The sequence below is a fragment of the Cicer arietinum genome, chromosome 3 (genome assembly GCF_000331145.2).
Source record: "Cicer arietinum cultivar CDC Frontier isolate Library 1 chromosome 3, Cicar.CDCFrontier_v2.0, whole genome shotgun sequence".
Taxonomy (NCBI): domain Eukaryota; kingdom Viridiplantae; phylum Streptophyta; class Magnoliopsida; order Fabales; family Fabaceae; genus Cicer; species Cicer arietinum.
The window spans coordinates 16,977,888-17,003,513 of record NC_021162.2 but is presented as its reverse complement, the minus strand read 5'-3'; the positions used below and the strand labels follow the sequence as shown (position 1 = coordinate 17,003,513).

The window sequence follows — 25,626 nt, the reverse complement described above, 5'->3', positions numbered from 1 at the left end:
AACGACAAAACAGTGGTATTGTAAAATCTCCATCACTTGATATAAATGTGCTAAGTGTTCTTCCCATCCCTTACTATATACTAGGATATCATCAAAAAATACCAAGACAAACTTACGGAGGTGTGGCTTGAAAATCTGATTTATGGTGGATTGGAAAGTGGCTGGTGCGTTCCTCAACCCAAATGGCATCACTAGAAACTCATAATGCCTTTCATGAGTTCGAAATGCTGTCTTATGCACATCCTCTTCTTTCACCCTTATTTGGTGATAACCGGATTTCAAATCAAGTTTTGAGAAAAATTTCGTTCCATGTAGTTCATCCAATAATTCGTCAACTACTGGAATTGGATATTTATCTGACATTGTAACCTTATTCAATTCTCTATAGTCAACACACATCCTCCATGACCCATCTTTCTTTTTAACTAAAATGACAGGACTAGAAAATGCGCTAGAGCTGTTTCGAATTATACCTTGGGTCAGCATGCTCTGAACTTGTTTTTCGATCTCTTCCTTATGGTGGTGAGGATAACGATATGGCCTAACAGTCACAGGACTTGCATCTTTCTTCAATTCAATTGCATGAGTTATATCTCGTTCAGGAGGAAGCCCAATATTCTCTTCAAAAATTCCCTTAAAATTCTCCAACAAGTCTTGAAGCTCTTGTTGTTGGTCTTGAGTTAGCTCCTGTAATTCTTCATTTGAAGTCTGACCCAATTCTTCTTCCAACAAACTATACAGTGTTTCAGTTTGCCCTTGAAGTGCCTTAGAATTAGCCAAGTCTTTTTTGGTAAAGAAATGACCATGTAGTTCCACTATTTTTCCTTCCCATTGAAACTTGATGGTCGTTTTCTCCCAATCAAAAGTCACCTTCCCAAATCTTTGCAACCAAGCCTCCCCCAAAATCATATCCAAATCACCCAATTCCAAAACAAAAGCATCAACATTAGTGATGAAATCATCTAATTGTACTTGCAATTTTCTACACCTCCCCTTAGTGGACACACGATGGCCGTCTCCCAACTTTACTCCCATCGATCTTCCTTGTTCCACTGTTAATCCCAACGCAGTAGCAACACGGGGTGAAACGAAATTGTGACTGGTGCCACTATCGATTAAAACCACGATGGAAACCCCCTTTAGACTTCCCTTGAGGCGCAAAGTAGTTGGAGGCGTTTTATCTAAATTTGTCTTTGCTTCAATCATATCAAACAATCCCATGGAATTGCAATCAAGAACATCCTCCTCATCCTCCATAGCTTCTATGGCAATCACCTCACCTTCTTCGTTAATCGTCTCGTCGTCTCCCAAAATCATCAATCGGAGCTGTTTTTCAGCACACTGGTGAAGAGGATGGTATTTTTCCCCACAACGAAAACACAACCCTCGTGTCCGCCGCTCCATCAGTTCCGAATACAGAAAATGCTTGAGGCCACGGTTGCGCTTGTTACTGATTCTTCTCCCCTCATCGTTTCCAGATCTCGCTGTATTATGAGAAACGTTTGAGTTTGCATTTGAGGCAGATTGAGTCGAACCGGTTTTGTTGTGCACTGACCCGGTTAAGTTATTATTAAACCCACTTCTAGATCGGGTCGAACCTGGGTTATAATGAAATCCAGATCCTCTCTTTCCGTTTGGCCCCGATCCACTTGGCCCACTTCCCTTCCAACTGCGAAGCCCACCCACACTACCACCTATCGAAATCAGAGACCCACGTAATTCTGTTTCGACATCACGAGCAATCTTCATTGCTTGCAATCTGGTTTGTGGATTCAATGTACGCATTTTCAAGGGAATGTGGTTCTTGAGTCCTCCCATGAAGTACCCAAGGTATTGCTCCTCCGGTAGTCTTGCTACTTGTGACGACACATATTCGAAGGTGGTAATGTATTCATCAACTGTTCCCGTTTGTTGCAAATCTTTCATCTCTTCAAAGGGGTTATCACTTTGTGTTCCCCCATACCTTTCAATTAATGCTCGTTTCAACTTCGCCCAATTCAAATCGTCCTCTGTCTCACGCAACAAATTAAACCAGTGAATTGTTGCGCCCTCCATGCTTAGCTTCGCCAATCTGACTTTCACCTCCTCCGACGTTCCTTGAACTTCAAAATACGTTTCAGCTCACGTGATCCAGGCCACAAGATCGTCACCATCAAATGATGGTAACTCAACTTTCTTCACTGCCATCTTATACTCTGTCACTGAGTCCTCAGAATGTGCATATTGTTCCCCCGTTCCAATTGGTCGTTGCTCTAGCAACCTCGTGAACTCGCTCATCATAATTTCGCGAAATTCCCTCAACTCATGGCGAACAGATTCTTCCACCGCTGAGATTCTTGCTTCAACTGCTTCCATTCGATCTGACAGCTTCGGTGGCATGTACAACGTACAAAAATCACTGGTACTTCTCGAAGATCCGACAGGTCGGACCAATGATAGAATCACAGAAAAATAGAGATCTGTGAACGTAAAATGATAAATAAAATGGGAATTTATTGATTTATGGAAGAAGGGAAAATTCTTATACAATGTATAACCAGAGCAAAGCTCCTCCAAAGAAAATAGTATCTTCTAATTCAATGATAATTATAATTATTTATGAGCAATACTCCCCTACCCTCCTTAATTTATTCCCCTATGTGTAACTGAAATCCCTAGAATTTAATGAGTTTCTCTGCTCTGTCATTAATAGACTGCTTATTCTCTTTTTTACCCTTACGGACATAAGTTCTCCACACTGCAGATTTGGACCTTTCACTAGTCTTAAGCCCACTAATTCTATCAGTTATGTTCTTGGTCCGTTAAACATCCTTATGTTATTGTTTTTTTTTTTTTTTTGTGACTCTGTTTTGTCTGTCATGTTTCTTCTGCTTTGTTAATTACAATTACTATTAGAATTTGATTTTGATTACTATTAGAACTTAATTCTATTATTGGATTTTGATTATTAAGTATGAGTACCCATTAATTTTGTGATTGTGTATTTTGCTATTTTATTAGTATTATTGTATAATATTTGTATTTTATGTTTAGTTTATATACTATTTGTTGACCTTTGCAATAGCAGTCATCCAGTTATCTATGATCCTACTATCCCCGATTTAGAGTTTGGTGCTTTGCGCCGCTATCGGAGACAAAAAAACATAGATGTGTGGTTGCGGTGTAACAAATGCAGTGTTTAACTACTCGTTTTGTAAGTTATCTTGTAAGGTTATGTAGGTATCTCAATCAAGATGATTATCTATGACATATTAAGACTAATAATATATTTGAGCTCTTATTTATGATCAATCAACTTATACTTGCAAATCTCTGTAAAAAAAACTTATACTGGCAATTTGCAAATGTTTTATTGAATAAGGTAATATATTGGAAAAATTGCTTTGTTGAAATTCTAAATGTGACATTAAATATGAGACAAAGGAGTATATACTTTGCAAATAGTTGCCTCCCATGTTAATTAAGGTACCAAAAGCAACACGGATTTTTTTTTATGAAATTTGTGAGGCCAAAGCACAAGGCATTTTATTTTGAATTTGAATTCTCTCAGGTATTTGAGGATTTATTTATGAGAGAAATAATTTAATAATTAAAATATTAAAAAAAATTATCCTTTTCTCTCATAAATAGACCATCAAGTATAGGAGAAAATCTCAACTTTTCTATTTCACATAAAGGTTGTGTTATTTTAGCTATGCTTGCTCAACAAGTCGTTAAAAATTGTTTCATAGTATTATTTTTACTTTATATAATATTTACAATATTGGCAAATCTTATTATTTACTATGTAGATTTAAAATTATAAGCGATTATATCTGTTAATAGGTTGACACATTTTTGTGGGCCAAAATGTCTTGTATGAGAACTTAAGCAAAAGCTCAAAGGTCAGGTTTACTACTTACACCCTGTTTTGTTAATACGCCTTCCAAACCTCTTACCTTTTTCTTCAAAACTATCTCATCTAGATCTTTATTTTTGTTATAGTTAACTAGACGTTTATATGTGCTATGCAAAAATATATGAGAAATGAAATTATATATTTTATTACAATTATTTTCAACACACAGATGATATCTACTCTAAAAAATATATAAATGATGATATTTTGTTACTATAATTTGTTTACATATCTAAGTTAAGAATGTTGTTTTTAAATATTTTCCAAATATAAACTTAATAACAATTAAAACTTTATACGTTACTAATAAAATAAATATAAAATATATGGAATCATAATGTAATCCTAATAATTAATGATGTATTAAAATTTCAAATTAATATGACAATATAATTTTAATTTCAACTACTGTAATTAAGATCAATGATAATTCTTAGAAATAAGTGTTATTTATCATATTTAAACTTAACATTGTAAATCATTTGATGTATTTTAAATTAAAACTAGATTGTACACCGATGCGACGTACTACAGATCTTATGTGAGATGATGATGGTATTGTTTTAGTGCACGATACAATTTATAATTTTGGAATATAAAATAACATAAAATAATTAAATTGTATGAAAATTTAAATATAAAAATATGGTAAAAATATATCCTTTAAATTTAGTTCCATTTTTGCTTAGTTTCTTTAAATTTATTTTATCGCGATTTGGTCATGTAAGTTTCATTTTGTTTGCATAGTTAATCTTTAAGATATATAACTTATGTTTGCAGTTTTTTAAATTTAAAAATATTCTCGAATTATTATCATCAAATGTTAAGATCTAATAAAAATATCGTAAAGTCCAAGCTTCTTTGCATATATAGAAAGTTAAAAATATTGATTATGTTGATAAACATTTATTACCTTGTTTTTAACGCTATACGTGGGTTTAAATTATTGTAGAAGAAATCAAGAAATATATATTATTTATAAGATTTGATGAAAGTTTTCTAAATGATTAGTATGTGGGACATATTATTGCAGCATTTGATAGAATTTTAAATTATCAGAAGCTTTCAATTGTACTAATTATTTTTAAAATTAAGATAAAGGACTAACAGTGCAAACAAAATATAACTTAAAGTACCAACTTAAAGTACCAAATATTAGACAAAAGAGTTTGTACTAATATATTTATATTTAAAATAATAGTACTCCTAAAATTTCCACATCTAAGGTGATATTGTGAATTGAACTTGTCCTACATGATTCAAATAATTACATTGTTTCAACATTCAGACACACGTGTATTAAAAAAACTAATGTTCTTCGTAAAACTCAGGATTGATATATTTTGCCTCTTTTCCACCAACACTTCAAATTGGTTATTCTTTGGACCAATCAACATGACTTATTGATGAATTTAAAAATCAAATTGTCGTCGTTAGTTAAATCATTTGAATCAAAAGGGGCTGTAAGAGAAAATAAATGTTTGCAAAAGAGATAAACTAAGTAATGGTTGTAGAGAACCTCTACACGACCTATTTCATTAAAAAAATGTGGGTATGTTGTTATCCATCTACAATTTATAGAAGTGATGAGATGACTGAGTTTCATCTTTCATGTCTTGATTCACTCAGTTTATGTTATTGGACATCATAAAAGTAAACAATTTTCACCTCAATAATATTTGTTGCTTAATACCAACGCATAATAATATCATTCATCTTTGGTACACAAAAGACATTTAATTTAGATGTTAGTTACCTCAATTTTGTCCGATTAACTAAAAATAACTCTAAAAAATATATAATAATATGTTTAATAAATATTTTACATTTTATTTTACTGTTATTATTTTATTATTTTATTTTTCTATTTTTTATTTTGATCTATCAATTTCATGTTATTTGGTCTGCCAACCAAAACAGTCCAACGCCATCCTGCCAACACTTTGTCTACTTCTTGTCAACCCTGGGCAATAACACATCTTCATTTTCTTTACATATTGTTTCACTCTTTTCTATGTATTCTTTTATTTTCTTTACCTTATTAACATCCCTAATATACACATGCTACAGACCACCAGTTCTTGAATTTATTTTTTATGTTAATAAAGAAATTACTTTTATCATTGCTTAAAATTTGTTTCAAAAACAATGTAAAATCTAGTTAAACTTTTTTGCGTACCAATACAAAATACAGAGCTCAAATTTATCTCGTAAACGGAAACATTCACCGTTTTACATATAAATTGAGACAAAAATGAAGAAAAAGGAGAGGAATTTTTTTAAAATACATCAGAGATTGCAAAAGAGAAAGAGGTAGAAGAGAGAGTTATTTTTAAATAAACAAATTTTTACCCACAACAAACGAAAGATCCATACCTATAAGAGATATTCAAACCCATCTTAACAACACTGACGAAAAAAGAACATAGAACCGCACACCGCTTTGATCTTCATCGGCATCAGAAAGACATGTATTTTCTCATTCTTTTGTTTCAAAAAATGTTATTAGAAGAAGATATAAAAGTTAGAAACAAACTAAAATATGTGAAAGATGAGATTTTGTTCTATGTAAATGTTGGTTTGGCTGAAATTTTGTGTGAAAAGGTTGGAATGGGTGGAGGTGTTTTTGTTTGAGATGATTGTTTTTTTTTTTTTTTTTTTTTGTGTTGTGTGTTGGAAATTTGAAGTTCATGCAACTCGTTTGGTTAGACACTAGCTTTTTTGACTGCAAGGCTTCGTTCTTGCTGTTCTCTATTCAAATGCAGGCACACTTTTAACTATGCTTCGTTCCCGCTGTTCTCTATTCAACTGCACACTTTTAACTATGATTCGTTCCAGATGTTCCTCTATTCAACATTGCTGCACATTATTAGTGCATTTGTTCTATTAAATTATTATTTGCTATATTTATTACATTAACATAAATGAATATGTTTATTATAAATAATTATGAACATAATTAGCTAGCAATAAATATCATTTATTTTAGGCTATAACAAAAAAAATTCTTTTGGGTAGTGCTATTTAATATTAAAATGAATTATGTTCTATCACTTATTATTTTAAAAAGGACTCACGCTTGTAATGAGTATTTTTGGTTTCATTATTAAAATGTGTTGTTGTTACCAGATCATATATTTCGTTTGTTACTATTTTGTTTTTGTGTTTATTTTTTATTTTATTTCGTAGAATCATTTAAACTTATTTAATATTTAGAATCAATTTTTTTTTAAAGTTCTTATAAAGAAAACAAATCTAAAATTATAATCAAATATTGAAAGGTTAATTAAATATGATATTTGTTAGTCTTCGAGTTGTTATGATGCAAGTTGTGACAACTTGATAGTTCTAAAACTCACCTTCATAAATAAATAAATATATGAAATTTAGTCTAATTTGATTAATTAGATATGACATCTTTTTAATCTTTTAGGACGCAAGTTGTGACAACTTGATAGTTCTAACACTCGATTTTAAATTAACCCAAAGTCGACTTTTAAAATTTGATTAATTTAGATATAACATCTTTTTTAATCTTTGGATTTTTGAGACACGAGTTGTACAACTCGATTGTCCTAAAACTCACATTTTTAAATAATTACTCAAATCAAACGAACTCATTTTTTTGTCAAAATAACTTTTTATCCAGAACAATACATTTTATTTAAAAGAAATCAACACATCCACATTTTCTATCAAGAACTACGTAGCTTTGATTTCTCCATAGCACCGAGAGATACGTAGGAGCAAGATCAAACTCTTGTCAAGCACACTAATAAAAACTTTTTTTTCCCGCTCTTTTTAGGCACACTTTTATCTCAAAAAATCACATTTATAAAAAATAATTTATATTCATATTTAATAATAAAGAGAAATAAATATATTTAAATTAAAGGTAACCGTATTTTAACGGATGTCGTAGGGTGCTAATACCTTCCCTACACATAATCGACTCCTGAACTCAAAATCTGGTTTTAAAGACCATTTTTTTTTATCTTTAAGGGTTTTCCAATATTTTCCCTATTTTAAAAAATAAATTTTGGTGGCAACTCATTGAATTCAAGGAAAACTCGAAAATTTAGGTTGTGACAGCTGACAACTCCACTGTGGACCCTTAGAGAGTCAAGCATAACAAATTAATTGTGCATAATCTATTTATTTATTTATTTATTATTATTATTATTTTTTCTGTATTTGTTTGTTTTTCATTTTTATGTGTTTATTATTTTTTAATAAGTATTAGCTGACATTATAATATTTTAAGCTAGTAGATCAGTTTTTATTTTATTTATTTATTTATTTATTTTGTATATGCATATATGTATTTGTTAGTATTATGGAGTTAATGAATTATACTTATTTCGCACTTACACTTTTACTAAGACACACACTTATGAGTGGAACCTTATATCCGAAACTTAAGCTTAGTTTTGAGATTGAGTAGTGGTAGCCTTCTAGATGTACATCCTGTTTGGTTAGCATAAAGATCTCACCTAGAGTTTGATCCTGTTGAGGTTATCGTCACCCCAAATAGTTTACCTACTGTTGTTGACAATATTCGAAAATAGGATTTTTGGCTCTAGGAACTGTATTTAGAACCATAGAGCCTCCCTTGTGAGAGTTTCACTACATAAGCCAATAGATCCTTTCATTGTAAAAATATCCATACAAACCATACAAATATCTCATACATTCAAGACTTTATATATAATAGTTTCATTCATATCCCATGACATTTTTTTTCTCTTTCTAAGAAAAAAATAAAACATAATAGCATTTTGCATAAATTTTCAGGATTTTTGAGGAATCATACAAACCTTAGTCATGTGTTATTTAAGTGGACAATGGGATCAGAAAAAAGAAAAACTTTACTTTTAAATTTCAAGCAACCTGATTTGAAAAGTTTAAGAGACATCAACAATCAAATGAAAACTATACAACGTGAGAGTTTCTTTCACAAATATGGAAAGATCCTAAATCTCTTCGCAGTGAATGTGCAAACATGGGCCCTCACGACATTGGCTCAGTATTACGATCCTCTCTTAAGATGTTTCACCTTTCAAGACTTTCAGTTGGTCTCGACATTAGAGGAATTTGAACGAATATTGTGTTACTCCTTAGAGAAAGGAAATCCTTATCGTTATACTAGGCAACCACCGAGTTTAGGCAACCACCGAGTTTGGGCACAATTGCTGAAGTGTTGAAAATCGATGTAACAGAGTTGGCAAGTACAAAAGAGGAAAAATGGGCTATTCATGGGTTTTCAAGAAAATATCTAGAGCAAAAGTGCCAAGATTTAGCCGTTAAAAAATAATGGAGTACTTTTATAGATATTTTGGCTCTCATTATCTATGGTATTGTTTTATTTCCAAACCTTGATAATTTTGTAGATTTTTCTGCCATCAATGTCTTCTTAGTTGTTAACAAAGATGAACAAAATCCAGTTCATACAGTCCTTGCTAATGTATACTACTCTCTGCATATGCGACACGAGAAGAAGGGGGAATAATTTTGTGTTGTATTCCAGTGTTGTATACTTGATTTGTGTCACACATGTTCAAGAAATAGAATCATGTTGGGTTTAAGAGTAATCGTGAATGGGTTTAGAGTATAGCTAGCCTTACTAGGGATACAATTTCATGATACTATAGAGAACAAGGGGTGGAAGAGGTAAATATGCCAATGCATAGATTTTCCAAATGTACCTCTCATGGGAACGAAAGAATGTATTAATTACAATCCAATGGTAGCTCTGAGACAACTTGGCTACCCCATGTTGGATAAACCAGATGATAAGTCATTGGAAGCCTTTGTTTTGCACAATACAAGTATAGTAGACCCACCAATGTTGAGAAGGATAAGTCGAGCTTGGGAATTGATCATTAGAAAAGGAAAAGTACTCGGATGTAAAAGTTGCAGCACAAAAGAACCCTATCAACAATGGGTAAAGAAAAGAGTCAAAGAAATCAAGCTTCCTTTCCACAATACACCCTCAAATGACAGGAAATGCCTGAATCTACCTTTGTTACAAATGAAGAAATAGAAGAGCTCAAAGCATCATTGTTAAAATATGAAGTGGAGAAAAAAAAGCTACAAGCGAAGTTAGAAAAAGTCTCCCAAGAGAACGAGAACTTATGATCAGAAAACACATGTAAGAGTCAGTTTATCGAGAGAAAAAACAAGAGGTTGAAAATTGAAAAAGAAAATAAACTTGACATACAAGATTATTTGAGAGGCGCAAATGAAGAGTTAGATGTGCGAAAGCAAGAAAAGAATGCAGTTATTGAAGAGGCCTATATGTGGAAGCAGTTGTGGACAAAATCAACAAGCTCTGAGAACAACATAAAAAAGGAGTTTGAAGATTTAAAGAAACAACTGAAAGAAATGGTAGCTAAATACGAGAGTCAAGTAAGGAATGAGATGCAACAGAAGGAAGAAATTGAATAATTACTCGCAAAACACCAAGGTGCACTAAGAACAGAAATGGAAACTTCTGGTGAGTTGAAGAATCATATTGATTATCAAGAAAAGATCTATAATGACTGGATAATACCATATATTGGGAGGATCGTTTTATGATATTGCTTGGACAATTGAAGAATCAAGAGATCTATAAAGAGTTGGAAGATAAAGGCAAGCATTGGAAAGATTGCTTTTCAAAATTAGCAATGCTAGCTAATCAGGCAATCATAAAAATTCCAAAATATCTAAGAGAGATTGATGCAGTAATGAATCCGCTCAATACTCTAGTCAAAGTCTACAAGTTCGTTGAATATTGAAAACATTTGATAGAAGAATTGGAGGAAAGGATTGGATGTCCTATTGAAAGAGATGATTGAAATACCATAGTCGATGTAGTTTTTAATTTAAATGCAATGTACTTTTTTCTCATCAATGAATAGTTTGTTGTTTTGCTTATCGGTCCCCATATTCTTCTTCATTAATAATTTTGTTGGTTAAAAAAAACTTACGTAAGGCTTATGATTCCCCAACATCCAACTAAAAAAAAGGAGATAATAATTGCATTTTCATTCCATTTATATTTAATACATACTCATAATTTATTTATTTAAAAAAAAAAACAGAAAAAATTAATAGAGCTGTTTCTTTGACACCCTTATTGGACTCGCGCAAACTCTAAAATCATGGAAGAACTTGAGCAAAACCAAGAAGTGATGAGAGCGGATGTCAACCAATTGAAGGACAAGGTTGATCAAATCCTATAAGCTATACAAGCTTTGTCAAGGAAGGAGAATATGGATGGTAATCCTCCAACTGCAAATGAAGAACACCAAACCACTTCTTCTCACCACCAGGCTTTACTCGGACTACCCAACAACTTCGTGCAACAACTATGCAATTTCCTATGTACGGTCTCCCACCCAGTTATACTCCACCTTTAGTCATCAACCCCATGGACAACAACCCAAACCACTCAACTATCAACCCCCAAAACCTAAACCAATCACAAATCCCATCTCCTCTGGGCTACGTGCCACTCCAAAACACTTTACCCTCATAAAATATTCCATATATTGCACCCCAAGTACCCCATTTTGATGCTAATGGGAATTGGCATCAGCCTCACGTTGGGGATGATACACAATCTAAGGAAAAATTCCATGTTTTTGAAGAGCGAATAAAAGAAATTGAAGGGCATAATGTTTATGGTCTCAAAGCTTTTGATATGTGTTTGGTTCCCGATGCGACTATCCCTCCAAAATTCAAGGTTCCTGAGTTTGAAAAATACAAAGGAACCACATTTCCTAAAAATCGTCTGACTATGTATTGCAGAAAATGGCTTCTCGTGCACATAACAACAAACTTCTCGTTCACTTTTTCCAAGACAGTTTGAGTGGGGCATCGTTAAGTTGGTATATGCATCTCGAGCAAAATCGAATTCGTTTGTGGAAAGACCTAGATGATGTCTTTTTGAAATAATAAATGTACAACGTTGACATGGCCCCTAATAGGATGCAATTGAAAAATGACAATGAAACTTTCAAAGAATATGCACAACAGTGGAGGGAAATAGCATCACAAGTGGAACCTCCTTTATCTGAAAGAGAAATGGTTGGTATTTTTATGGATACTCTCCAGTCGCCTTTTTATGATAAGATGATTGGGAGTATGTCGTCAAACTTTTTTGGCCTAGTCATGATATGAGAAAGGATAGAAAGTGGGATGAGGAGTGGCAAGATCGTATCTGCAGCGAGTGGCGTGAAAAGACCCCATATGACATTCACAAAAAAGAAAGAAGGGGATGCTAACGCTGTAATGGTAAACCCTAAAGTCTCCTATCTTCCACCCATTAATTCTTATCGACCCCTAAACTTCCAGCCCCCGATACCACAAACTTATTACATTCCTTATCCATATGTGGTCGCAACCACACAAGCTTCATACCCTCAATATCACCCTTCAAGACCACCCTTTATCAACCACCACCTACCATGTTTTCCCAACAAAATAAATGGAACCAAAATCCAATCCCGAATCACTACAAACCACCAGTTAATTGAGAAAAAAGGATAACCCGTTTTGCCCTAATCCCCGTCACATACAGCCAATTGTTGCCTCACTTACTCCAAAATTCAATGGTCAACCTAAGACCAATGAAGCCTCTTGAACCACCATTCCCAAAATGGTACTACCCAAATGCCAAATGTGAAATACCATGCATGAGTCGTAGTTCATTCCATCGAAGCTTCTCAAGCTCTAAAATCTAAGGTACAAGAATTAATGCGAAATGACTTACTTTCAAGCAGAATGGTCCCAAGATAGGGAGTAATCCCTTACCGGGCCACGAAGATACCTTTGTCAATGTCATTGAAGATGGGATAGACCAATATGCAAAAGATGATCATGTGTTGACCATAGGGTCATGTGTGGAAAATAATATATCTTTCCCAAAACCATTGAAAATCCTTTACAAATAAGAGAATCTTAAGTCAATTCCTAGCAGACCAAATGCAATAATTGTCCAAGCACCAACCCCTTTTCCTTATGGAAATACCAAGGCGGTACCGTGGAATTACGAAATCACATCCCACTTGGCCAATCATCAATCAAGTAATGGCTGTGAACCTAAAGAAACCGATGTTACTAACATCTTAGGGATTGGTGGGGTGACTCGGAGTGGTCGAGTATACACTCTTGAACAACTTAGGAAAAAGGAGGTTTATGGAGAAAAACGGAAAGAAGTTATGTATCATGTCGTAAAAGGACAAAAGACTAGTAAAAAGATGGTGCTTGAAGAAGAAGCTAATGAATATTTGAAGTTTATCAAGCAAAGTGAATATAAGGTGGTGGATCAGTTCAATCAAACTCCTTCCAAAATATTTGTTCTCTTCTTGTTATGGATTCATGTTGCTGGAGAAGTGACATCCACCCTCCATCAAAAGCTAAAGTTTATAATGAACAATAAGTTGATAATAATATCTAGGGAAGAAGATGTGATAGTAAGTCATCTATCTTCTACAGGCTACATTGAAGACGCGGATGAAGCCATTAAGACTTCCTTTCAAGCATTAGAAATCGCCAATGTTGTCTTCATGGGTGAAGGATATCGCATAAAGGAACCAAAACTATCGACCACATCATTGAAGTCTACCAAATCCATGTTGGAAGGAGGAGTTTCTGTTAATTTGGGGAAATTGATAGAAATACCAGAAAAGAACAATAGGTACAAATTGGGGTATGTACCTACTCAAGCTGATAAAGAAAAGGCTGCAAAGAAAAAAAGAGAAAGCGGGATGGCTCGTTGGGATAAATGGATACCGAATTCACAAAATACTTCTATTTGTGGCATTCGTCAAAATTTTCAAAGCGCTGGAATAATATATGTTGATCAGGTTGCTGTTGCGGAAGAAGATCATGGTGATGATGATACCGTCAGACTAGTGTACCATTGTCCTCCAAACACCAGTCTCAACAATTGGAAGATCATAGAGTTTCTCGTGTTTGTTAATTCATATTCGAAGTAATTATGTATTTTTAACTCCTTTTGTTCTGCCCAAGGCTATAAGATTAACTAATTAGGGCATATGTATTTCAATTCTGTACTAATTATCAATAAATGCATTTTTGAATTCTCCAACTGGTTTTGTTTTTCTCCTTTCTTTTTTTGGCAATCCTTATTCATTTTTTCTTTTTTTTTCTTTTTCTTCTTAATTTAAACAATGCAGAGTCAAAAATAAATATGTTGAAAATAGCAGCACTAGTACATTTTCTTGTAATTTTGAACGCCCAATTAATCACGCTGATGAGGATTGTGAAGACGATTGTGAGCTTCCCCCATAACTAGAAAGGTTAATTGAACAAGAAGCTAAGATAATCCAACCCTATCAAGAACCTGTCGAGGTGATCAATTTAGGGACTGAACATGATAAGAAATAAGTTAAAATTGGTATGTCTATGAAATAAAGTGAACGAGAAAAGTTGGTTAAACTTTTATTTGATTATGTGGATGTCTTTGCATGGTGAGATCAGGATATGTCTGGGCTAGATACTAACATAGTTGAACACAAGCTACCAATCAAGCTTGAATACGCTCCAATTAAATAGAAGTTGAGAATGATGAGACCTGATATGTCACTTAAAATTAGAGAAGAGGTCAAGAAGCAATTTGATGTTGGTTTCTTAGCAGTGGCAAAATACCCTCAATGGGTGGCTAATATTGTCCCAGTTCTGAAGAAAGATGGAAATGTTCGAATGTGCGTTGATTATCGGGATTTAAATAAATCTAGTTCTAAAGACGATTTTACTCTGCCTCATATTGATGTCCTAGTGGATAGCACTGCTCAATATTCTATTTTCTCCTTCATGGATGGTTTCTCAAGGTACAATCAAATCAAGATGGCTCCCGAAGATATGGAGAAAACTACATTCATCACACAATTGGAGACTTTCTGCTATAAAGTGATGCCATTTGGATTGAAGAATGTCGGGGCAACCTATCAAAGAGCAATGGTAACTTTGTTTCATGACATGATGCATAAGGAAATAGAGGTTTACGTGGACGATATGATTGCAAAATCTCGGACCGAAGAAGACCATGTTGTTAATCTTCAAAAGTTATTTGAGCGACTAAGGAAGTTCAGACTCCGTTTAAACCTTGCTAAATGCACCTTTGGTGTAAGATCAGGCAAGTTACTTGGGTTTCGTTAGTCAAAAAGGGATAGATGTGGACCCAGATAAAGTAAGAGCAATACAAGAAATGTCGGCTCCATGCACGGAAAAAGAAGTTCGTGGCTTTTTGGGTAGGTTGAATTACATTGCTACGTTCATATCACATCTCACCGCTACATGCGATCCGATTTTCAAATTGTTGCGCATAGACCAAAAGGTTGAATGGAATGGGAATTGTCAAAAAGCTTTCGAAAAGATTAAGCAGTACTTATCAAAACCTCCCATCTAAGTGCCTCATGTTCATGGGAAACCGCTTATTATGTACTTAACAGTACTTGACGAGTCAATGAGTTGTGTACTGGGGCAACATGATGAATCTGGTCGGAAAGAACATGCTATTTATTATTTGAGCAAAAAGTTCACCAGCTGTGAAACAAGGTATTCACTACTTAAATGAACATGTTGTGCATTGGCATGGGCTACTCGTCGGTTGAGGCAATACATGTTATGTCACACAACTTGGTTAGTGTCTAAAATGGACCCAATTAAGTATATCTTTGAGAAACCTACTTTCACCGGAAGGATTGCCCGTTGGCAGATGTTGTTATCAGAATACGATTTGGTATATGTTACACAAAAAACTATCAAATGAAGCACACTAGCAGAGTATTTGGCCCAACAACCTGTAGAAGATTATCAATCAATGCAGTGTGAATTCCCCGATGAAGGCATAATGACATTATTTGAAGAGACTGAATCATCGAATAAAGAAAAATTGATGTTGGTGTTTGATGGTGCCTCTAATGCGTTAAGGCATGGAATTGGAGCCATTTTGATTTTCCCAGAGAACCAGTTCACTCCATTTACGGCTAGGTTGTGTTTTGATTGCACAAACAATATTGCGGAATATAAGGCATATGTTATGGGCATTAAAGCAGCTATTGAATCAAATGTAAAATTTATTGACGTATATGGAGACTCATTTTGGGTCATCCATCAAACGAAAGGAGATTGGAAAATGTGAGATTCCAAATTGATTCCGTATCACACCCATATCAAAGAATTGACAAAACACTTTGAGAAGATTACTTTTCACCATATCCCTCGAAAAGAAAACCAATTAGCTGGCGTTTTGGCCACATTGTCGTCAATGTTCAAAATAAGCATTGGTTAAGACGTGTCGGTCATAAAAATTCAACAAAGAGATAAACCTGCATATTGCTTATCAATAGAAGAAGAGTCTGACGGCAAGCCGTGGTTTTATGATATTAAATCATATGTTAAGAATAAGGAATATCCATTGGGCATTTCAGAGAACGACAAAAGGGTTTTAATGAGGTTGTCAAGGTGCTTCTTCTTAAATGAGATGTGCTTTATAAGAGAAATCATAATATGGTTCTCCTCAGATGTGTGAATAAAGCAGAAGCGGAGAAAATCATCCAAGAGGTTCACGAAGGTTCTTTCAGAACTCATGCAAATGGGCACGCAATTGCAAGAAAAATCTTAAGGGATGGCTACTATTGGTTGACCATGGAATCCGTTTGCTTTAGTCACGTAAAGAAATGTCATAAATATCAAATCTATGCTGATAAAGTACATGTACCACCCACCCCTTTGAATGTTTTAATATCACCATGGTCATTTTCAATGTGGGGAATGGATGTTATTAGACTCATCGAGCCTAAGGCTTTAAATGGTCACGGTTTATCCTAGTATCTATTGATTATTTCACAAAATGGGTTGAAGTTGCTTCTTATGCCAATGTGACGAGATGTGTGGTTGTCAGATTCATCAAAAGAGAATTGATTTGTAGATATGGCTTGCCAAATAAGATAATCATTGACAAAGCGACTAATCTGAACAACAAAATGATGAAAGAGTTATGTGATAGTTTCAAAATTCAACACTATAATTCTTCTTCATATCGTCCGAAAATGAATGGGACTGTAGAAGCAGCAAATAAGAATATCAAGAAGATCATACAGAAGATGGTGGAGACGTATAAGGATTGGCATGAAATCCTTCCCTTTGCATTACATGGCTATAGAACCTTTATTCGTACTTCAATAGGGGAAACTCTTTTCTCGCTGGTATATGGAATGGAAGCGGTACTTCCCATCGAAGTTGAAATTCCCTTGATTAGAGTCCTGATGGAAACAAAACTAGAAGAGGCAGAGTGGGTTCAATCACGATATGACCAATTGAAACTTATAGAAGAAAAAAGAATGATAGTTGTGTCATGGTCAGCTATATCAGAAAAGACTCAAAAAAGCCTACGAGAAAAAAGTATGTCCTCGAGAGTTTCGAGAAGGAGACTTAGTGTTAAAGAAAATATTGCCCATAAAAAAGGATTCTCGGGGAAAGTGGACTCCGAACTACGAAGGACCATATGTAGTGGAAAAAACTTTCTCTAGGGAACTCTGATACTCGCATAAATGGATGGAGATGAGCTTTCACTTCTAGTAAACTCAGATGCAATCAAGAAATATTATGCTTAAAAAATGAAAATAATAGAAAAATTGGGCTAGCTAGGTTGAAAACCTGAAAAGGTGACCTAGGCAAAAATTAGAGCATCCCGATGGATTGAAAACTTGGAAGAGCAGTCCGTGCAAAAGTTAGGGATAACAAAAAGAATCAAGCGGTTCAAACTGGGACAATTATTATTGTTGGAAACTGACGAACATGAATCCTAAATTACAAGAATGACTGGCGTTTGTTATCTTTCCAACTTAAAAAAAACACACTTATTCATACATTGTAACCCCGATTGTTTTGTTGCTAATGTAATGAAAGTACATTTTCCAATTTTGTCATTTGATGTTGTACCTTACACTATTTCTAAACTAATTCAGTTTCATGGTTGATTTTTTCTAGTATTTTAAAATGTTATTTTATGATAATAAATATTGGAATTTGAAATATATGAAAATATAAATAAATAAATAAATAAATCTTAAATATTTTGATGCTTGAAAATATATACACGGGAACGCGAGACATATGGGTGTATAAGAAAAATGAAGGGTAAGCATTTTAAATGCACATTTGATATTGGCCTAAAAAAATAAAATAAAACAAAAAAGTGATTACACAAGATATACTAGAATCATCGTGCAAAGAACGATTGTTATCTTCATTGATTCATCGAATCTTGTAGGTGTATAAAGTCACATAAAGATCGTGGAACAAAAATAAATAAATAAACAAGAATTTATTTTCATTGCATGCATCTTATATTTTTTTTAAATAGTCACACATGATCTATGCATCTTCACTCATATTTTACACATACTCATAAACTCCTATATGTCATGCATAATTAATTAATCATGCATATATTATATGTATATTTTATTTATACTCAACAACTTTTGTGTAACATTATTCATCATAGGTTTGCATTGCAACTACCATAAACATGTTTCTTTTAAAGTAAAATAAAAAAACAAATTTATCTCCCTTTATTTACCCTCTAAACTCATGTATGCTTGTAGTCATCATTTTATTTATGTCGATCTACGCATCAGTAATCAATCCAAAGACGATACATTATTTATGTCGATCAACGCATCAATAACTAACCCGAAGACAATCATTATATCTATGTCGATCTATGCATCGATGACCAACGATCATTGTTTATGTCGATCAATGCATCGGTAACCAACCTGATCATTTTATCTATGTCGATCTACGCATCGGCAACCAATCCAAAGATGATCGTGCTTTTTATTTACGTCGCTCAACCATTAGTCATCAATTCAACTATGCTCATGTTTTATTTATTTAATTTTTTTTTCCTATCACCAACTTTTTTACATTGTTTTCATGTTGTCAATCATCAATTTTCTTTTTACATTACATGTCAACTTATTTTATGTTTTCTCTTATATTCGAAATTAATTTACTTTTACAATTTATACAAAATTTAGTTTCTTATATTTAATTATATTTTACCACAATATTATTTTTACTACTAAAATATAATTAAAAAGGGGCAAATGTAGTGCCTCAATTTTGTCCGATCAACTAAAAATAACTCTTAAGAAACATATAATAATATGTTTAATAAATATTTAATATTTTATTTCACTATTTTTATTTTATTATTTTATTTTCCTGTTTTTTTATTTTGATCTGCCAATTTCATGTTATTTGGTCTGCCAACCAATACAGTGCAACACCATCAACCCTGTCAGGCTTTCTGCTTCTTGTCAACACTTCCAAAACCACACTTCCTGTCAAACACTAACACAACTCCTTGGCAAAATCAACCCACATCTTCATTTTCTTTGCATATTGTTTCATCTCACCGTGCATTCTTTTATTTTCCTTACATGATTTATTTTTTAGCTTAATAAAGAAATTAGTTTTACTCAATAGAAAAGGAAAAAGACATTATTTCCTTAATAATACATGGCTTAAAATTTGTTACAAAAACAATGTAAAATCCAGTTAAACTTTCTTGCGTAACAATACAAACTACAGAGCTCGGATTTATCTCGTAAACGGAAACATTCACCGTTTTACATATAAATTGAGACAAAAAAAATGAAGATAAAGGGGAGGAATTTTTTTAAAATATATCAGAGACTACAAAAGAGAAAAAGGTAGAAGAGAGAATTATTTTTAGATATACATATTTTCAAACCAGAAAGATGCGTACCTATAAGAAGGATATTAAAATTCGTCTTAACAACACTAACGAAAAGAGAAAAGAGAACCACACCACTTTGATCTTCACCTGCATCGGAAAGACATGTATTTTCTCATTCTTTTGTTTCAAAACAATCTAAAATATGTGAAAGATTAGACTTTGTTCTCTGTAAATGTTTGGTTTGCCTCAAAGTTTGTGTGTGTAAAGGTTGGAATGGGTGGGGTATTTTTGTTTGAGATGATTGTTTTTTTTTTTTTTGTGTTGAAATGTGTTTTAACTGCAACTCGTTTGGTTAGACACTAGCTTTCTTGACTGCAAGGCTTTGTTCTAGTTGTTCTCTATTCAACTGCACACACGTTTAACTATGATTCGTTTCAGCTGTTCCTTTATTCAACTGCTACACATTATTAGTGCCTTTATTCTATTTAATTATTATTTGCTTTATTTATTACATTTAACAATTCTGTTTATTATAAATAATTATGAACATAATTAGCTAATAATAAATATCATTTATTTTATGTTATAACAAAATTTTTTCTTTTGGGTGGTGCTATTTAATATTAAAATAAATTATGTTCTATCACTTATTATTTTAAAAGAGACTCACGCTTGTAATGAGTATTTTTTGTTTTATTATTAAAATGTGTTGTTGTTACTAGGGGTGGGAATAAAGGTCTGAGTCTGGCCTACGATTAATTTTTTAAGCCTAAGTTTGGCCTACGGCCTATCATAGTTTTTTTTTTCTGGCTTGGCCTTTTTAAAAGTCTGGTCTGGAAGCCTATTTAAAAGTCTTATTCACATTAAAACATTTAAATGTTCTACTCATACCACATGATGTTCTCCACATACCAATATCAATGTACATATCTATATATATTAAACAAAAAATAATTTTTTTAACAAAATAATTTTTAAAAAATCTGATACAAACATACTTTAAATCCTAAAAAATAATTTTTGATTTCAAAGAATAGATTTTTTTCTGAAATAAATGCACCCATTATTACCTCTCAAACAAATATGAAATGACTACTGAGTGATTGACTAATTGAACGACTATCGAATATGGAACAACTACCAAATATGGAACGGCTATCGAATATGGAATGACTATTGAGTGATTGCCTAATTGATAGAATTTAAAATAGGAAATATTATTATTAATTTAACAATATAAAATGACATTAATAAATAATAAAATATATATAGTCTTCGAGTTGTTATGATGCAAGTTGTGACAACTTGATAATTCTAAAACTCATCTTCATAAATAAATAAATAAATATATGAAATTTAGTCTAATTTGATTAATTAGATATGACATCTTTTTAATCTTTTAGAACGCAAGTTGTGACAACTTGATAGTTCTAACACTCGATTTTAAATTAACCCAAAGTCGACTTTTAAAATTTGATTAATTTAGATGTGACATCTTTTTTTAATCTTTGAATTTTTGAGACACGAGTTGTACAACTTGATTGTCCTAAAATTCACATTTTTAAATAATTACTCAAATCAAATGAACTCATTTTTTTGTCAAAATAACTTTTTATCCAGAACAATACATTTTCTTTAAAAGCAATCAACACATCCACGTTTTCTACCAAGAATTACGTAGCTTTGATTTCTCCATTACAACGGGAGATACATAGAAGCAATAACACACTCTTGTCAAGCACACTAATAAAAACTTTTTTTCCCCGCTTTTTCAGACACACTTTTATTTCAAAAAATCACATTTATAAAAAAAACAATTTATATTCATATTTAATAATAAAGAGAAATAAATATATTTAAGTTGATATAATTTCGCACAATTAACTATAGGTACCCGTATTTTAATAGATGTCGTAGGGTGTTAATACCTTCCCTACGCATAATCGACTCCCGAACTCAAAATCTGGTTTCAAAGACCGTTTTTTATTTATTTTTCTATCTTTAAGGGTTTCCCAATATTTTCCCTATTTTAAAAAATAAATCTTGGTGGCGACTCCATTGAATTCGAGGAAAACTCGAAATTCAGGCTGCGACAGGATGTTGAAGTTAATTACACACGGTTTTGATAGAATTGACAGGATTCACGCAAATTGTAGTTAATTGACACCACAGATTTAAGAAACTTCTGCATCAATAATGCACACAACTAGGAATCAATGCATAATCATTCATCTTTTGTACACGACGTGTAAATTGGCTCCTTAAGTCAATTGCACACAATTTTGGTAATTAATGCACAACATAAATTCATGCAACTCACACCTTGTAATACGCGCAAAGACATTTAATTATACTACTGAAATTAACTGCACACGCTTTTTGTGAAATTGACGGGATTCACATGGTTTGCAGTTAACACACAATATGGGTTCAAACTATTACACGCAACTCCATACAAGGATCATAGATGTTGAATTCCAATGCATTATTAACAACACCTGTCTCGGTAATAAGTTTTCTTAATACTTCAATGATAATAACACACACAATCAATGCATTTAATTTGGGGGATGAAGTTGATGCACGTGTTTTGGAACCACATGACTTGTATTTAATGTTACGTATGGATTAAGGCAATATCAATGCACGATTGTGTACTTGATACATGGATCAAAATTCTATATTTCAATTCATTAATAACAACTTCAGACTTGGTAATAATTTAGCTTAATACACATCCATTAAATATAGCAGATCAAAGGTGTCATGGTACACATGATTCATTAAATATGACAATTGAATTTAATGCATATGTTTTTGGTGATATTGGAGTGCAATTAAGTATGAGATTACGTGTGGATTTAGGGCTGGATTCTGGCACAACTCCATACGTGAATAAAAGATTTCGAGTTTCAGTGCATTAACAATGACACATGTCTCAGTAATAAGTTTTCTTATATTTATGCAGGATTATGGTACATGCGATATATTTAATTTTGCAGTTGAAGTTAATCCACATGTATTAGAACTACACAACTTGTTGTTAATGTTAGGTATAAATTAGAGTTGCCAATGCAAAAATTGCACAACTCGGTACACAAATAAAAAAGTGATATTCCAATGCATTAAAAATAATTTAATCATCTCTAATAAACTTACTTAATACACATGTATTAAATAAGGTGGGTCAAAAATGTCATCGTACACGTGATGCATTAAATATGGCAACTGAATTTAATGCATGTGATTTTGGAAGGATTAGGGTGGGATTAAGTAGGAGATCATATGTATTGTGGATTTGGGTTAAGGTTAGATACAGGGAAGACTTAATAGGATTTAGATATAATAATTTATGCTTGAAGTAGTCAACATTATGATAAGTTAGATTTAAAGTTTTAATTTGTTAAATTTTGCATTTATCTGAATATTATTAGATTTTGTGCTAGTAGTTTATATGTGAATGCTGGTGGTAATAAAATCCCAAGTCTTGAACTAAAAACTATATCATGTTGTAGTTCTATTACAACATCTTGCACTATGCACAATTAGAGTTCAAAAAACCTAGATTAGATTGGTTGAACATGGAATAGGAATCTTTTTCGGCCGATCGAGTTATTGAACCACAAATGTTATTAACCCAGTGTTAAAATGTTGAACCAAAGAAATTTGGTGAAAAATTACATATTTAGTAGTTCTTTAATGGTTTAAATATGTATTTAGTCTCTACAAATATACCATTTATTTTATTTTATTTTAATCCTTGTAAATTTTTGTTTGGATTTAATCTCTGTAAAATCATAGACGATTGACTTTGGTCCCTAACGTCAAATCAACATTAAGAGAATGACGAGTTTTTCAAAAACTTCTAAATCCCTCTTATAATTTATGTTCATATTTTCTTTATAAAATAACACTAATGATTAAATTATCAATAAATAAATTTATTAATTAATAATATAAAGTATTTTAATTTTTAATATATCATAAAAGATGATGTGTTGATGTATATTTATAGGTCTATGTGTCATGGCAGTTTATCAGCTCTTTTTTAGAGACCAAAATCGATTGATTTTGATTTTACGGAGACTAAATCCAAACAAAAAAACTTACAAAGATTAAAATAAAAAAATAGTATATTTGTAGGGACAAAAATATATTTAAACCTTCTTTAACTCATCAGCATGTGCTATTAAAAAAACATCATAAAATTGTCATGTCACCGACTACACCATTTACGCTCCAGCTATAGGACATTAAATGTTATTAAACCATTATTAAAATTGTTGAATCAGTGAAATCCGATTGGTTTAATGATTTTTTAACTCATTTGTTTGTACTATTAAAATACATCAAAAAATATCTCAGCAGATTCAAAGTTACTCCAAATCATGACCCTTGATTTTATTAGTAGTTCATGACTAAGATTAATTACTAATAATCAGTCATGTAAGATTTTCTTTTTTGATCACTTGAAATCCACTAGACATGCGTGGCAGGTAGGTTTTGGAAGACAGTATTATGTCATGGATACAAGAAAATCATTGATTTTGGTTATAAAAAGAAATACAAAGTCATTTGAATGATAAGAAAGCCATTGATTTTATAATTGCATAACCACTCAATTTTTTTTTTTTGTTTATATTCGTGAATATAGATAGATGGGGTATTGTGATTTTATCCTCGAGATGCTTTTTTTAATGACTATAGCATCATGTTGTAAAACTCTGAGATTGAACATTCTCTTCATGCTCTTTATCGTTATCTCGATAGACTGAAATACATGATATATGTTATAGCCTTGAAAATTTAAAAGGGAGTGAATGAAATACAATACATAGATTAAAGATATAAGCCTCTCATAAATTTCTGCATATTAAGAACGTTGTTATAGAAGACGAATGATGAAGGTGGTTTTGGAGAAGAATGATATTTTTACGAATGAAGATTCTCCTATGAAATGAGAAAAGGTAATTAGGGTTAGGGATCGTTAGCATATTCGTGAATAATGTACTATTCTCTCTTAGGGTTTGGTACCACTGCAATTTTTGTTTACATACGTGAACATTGGCGCCCACTGTGGATTGTATATTTCTTGTTTACATTGGTGCCCACTATGGATTGTGTATTTCTTGTTAATCAAGTTGAATATGAAGCTTTGGTAGTTGGAATCAAGTTGGCAATTGAATTGGGAATGAATGAGTTGGAGATGAGGAGCGACACACAATTGGTGGCAAGGTAGGTTATGGAGAGTTTCCAAACAAAGGATCCTCAACTGATAAAATATTTGGAAAAAGGTGTGTATCAAAGTGGAAGATTGGATTCCTTCAAATTGATGCACATTTTGAGGGAGCAATACATGCAAACTGACTTGCTAGCAAAATTAACCAGCACCAAGAAGCTCGATAACAACCTCTCAATTATACAGCAGACTTTAGCTCAACCAAACATAGATGGGATAAATCATTTGTTGCCTAACTCAGAATGTCATGCCAAAAAACGAAGATGAAGTGCAGTAGATTAGGAAGTGATTGGTTAACTATGTGGTCATAGTGAATCAACTCTTCATAGGGGGATTTTCAAGTTATCTCTTGAATTGCTTGACCAAGAGCCAGGAAGGTTACGTAATGGTTGAAGTACATGAATGAGTTTATGGAACACACTTAGGAAGATAAGCCGTAAAGGCAAAGGTGCTGAGAGGAAAAAAAAACTTTTGGCCCACGATGAAGGAGGATTGTTTGATATATGTAAAGAAATGCAACAATTCCCAGAAACTTTTGAATTTACATCAAGTTGCACCCTAGGTTTTGCACTTAGTCACGTCACCATGCCCATTCTGGCAATAGGGAGTGGACACTCTTGCAACTGTTTCCACTAGCTCTTAAACAAGTAAAACTCCTCATTGTAGTTGTAGATTACTTCCCCAGGTGGGTGGAAGTTAAACCTATTGCCACCATAACAGCTAAGAAGATAAAAAAAAATTACTGGAAGAAGATCATATGTA

General features: G+C 32.7%; 1 protein-coding gene across 1 annotated transcript in view; it reads right to left on the bottom strand.

The window, feature by feature from the left end:
• LOC140919664 (uncharacterized) overlaps nucleotides 1–2,055 on the bottom strand; it is a 2,792-nt gene extending 737 nt beyond the window's left edge. The window contains exon 1 of the mRNA XM_073366268.1: nucleotides 103–2,055. Coding sequence (XP_073222369.1) covers nucleotides 103–2,055 — 1,953 coding nt within the window. The remainder of the gene's footprint in view (nucleotides 1–102) is intronic.
• Between the last annotated feature and the right edge of the window lie 23,571 nt (nucleotides 2,056–25,626).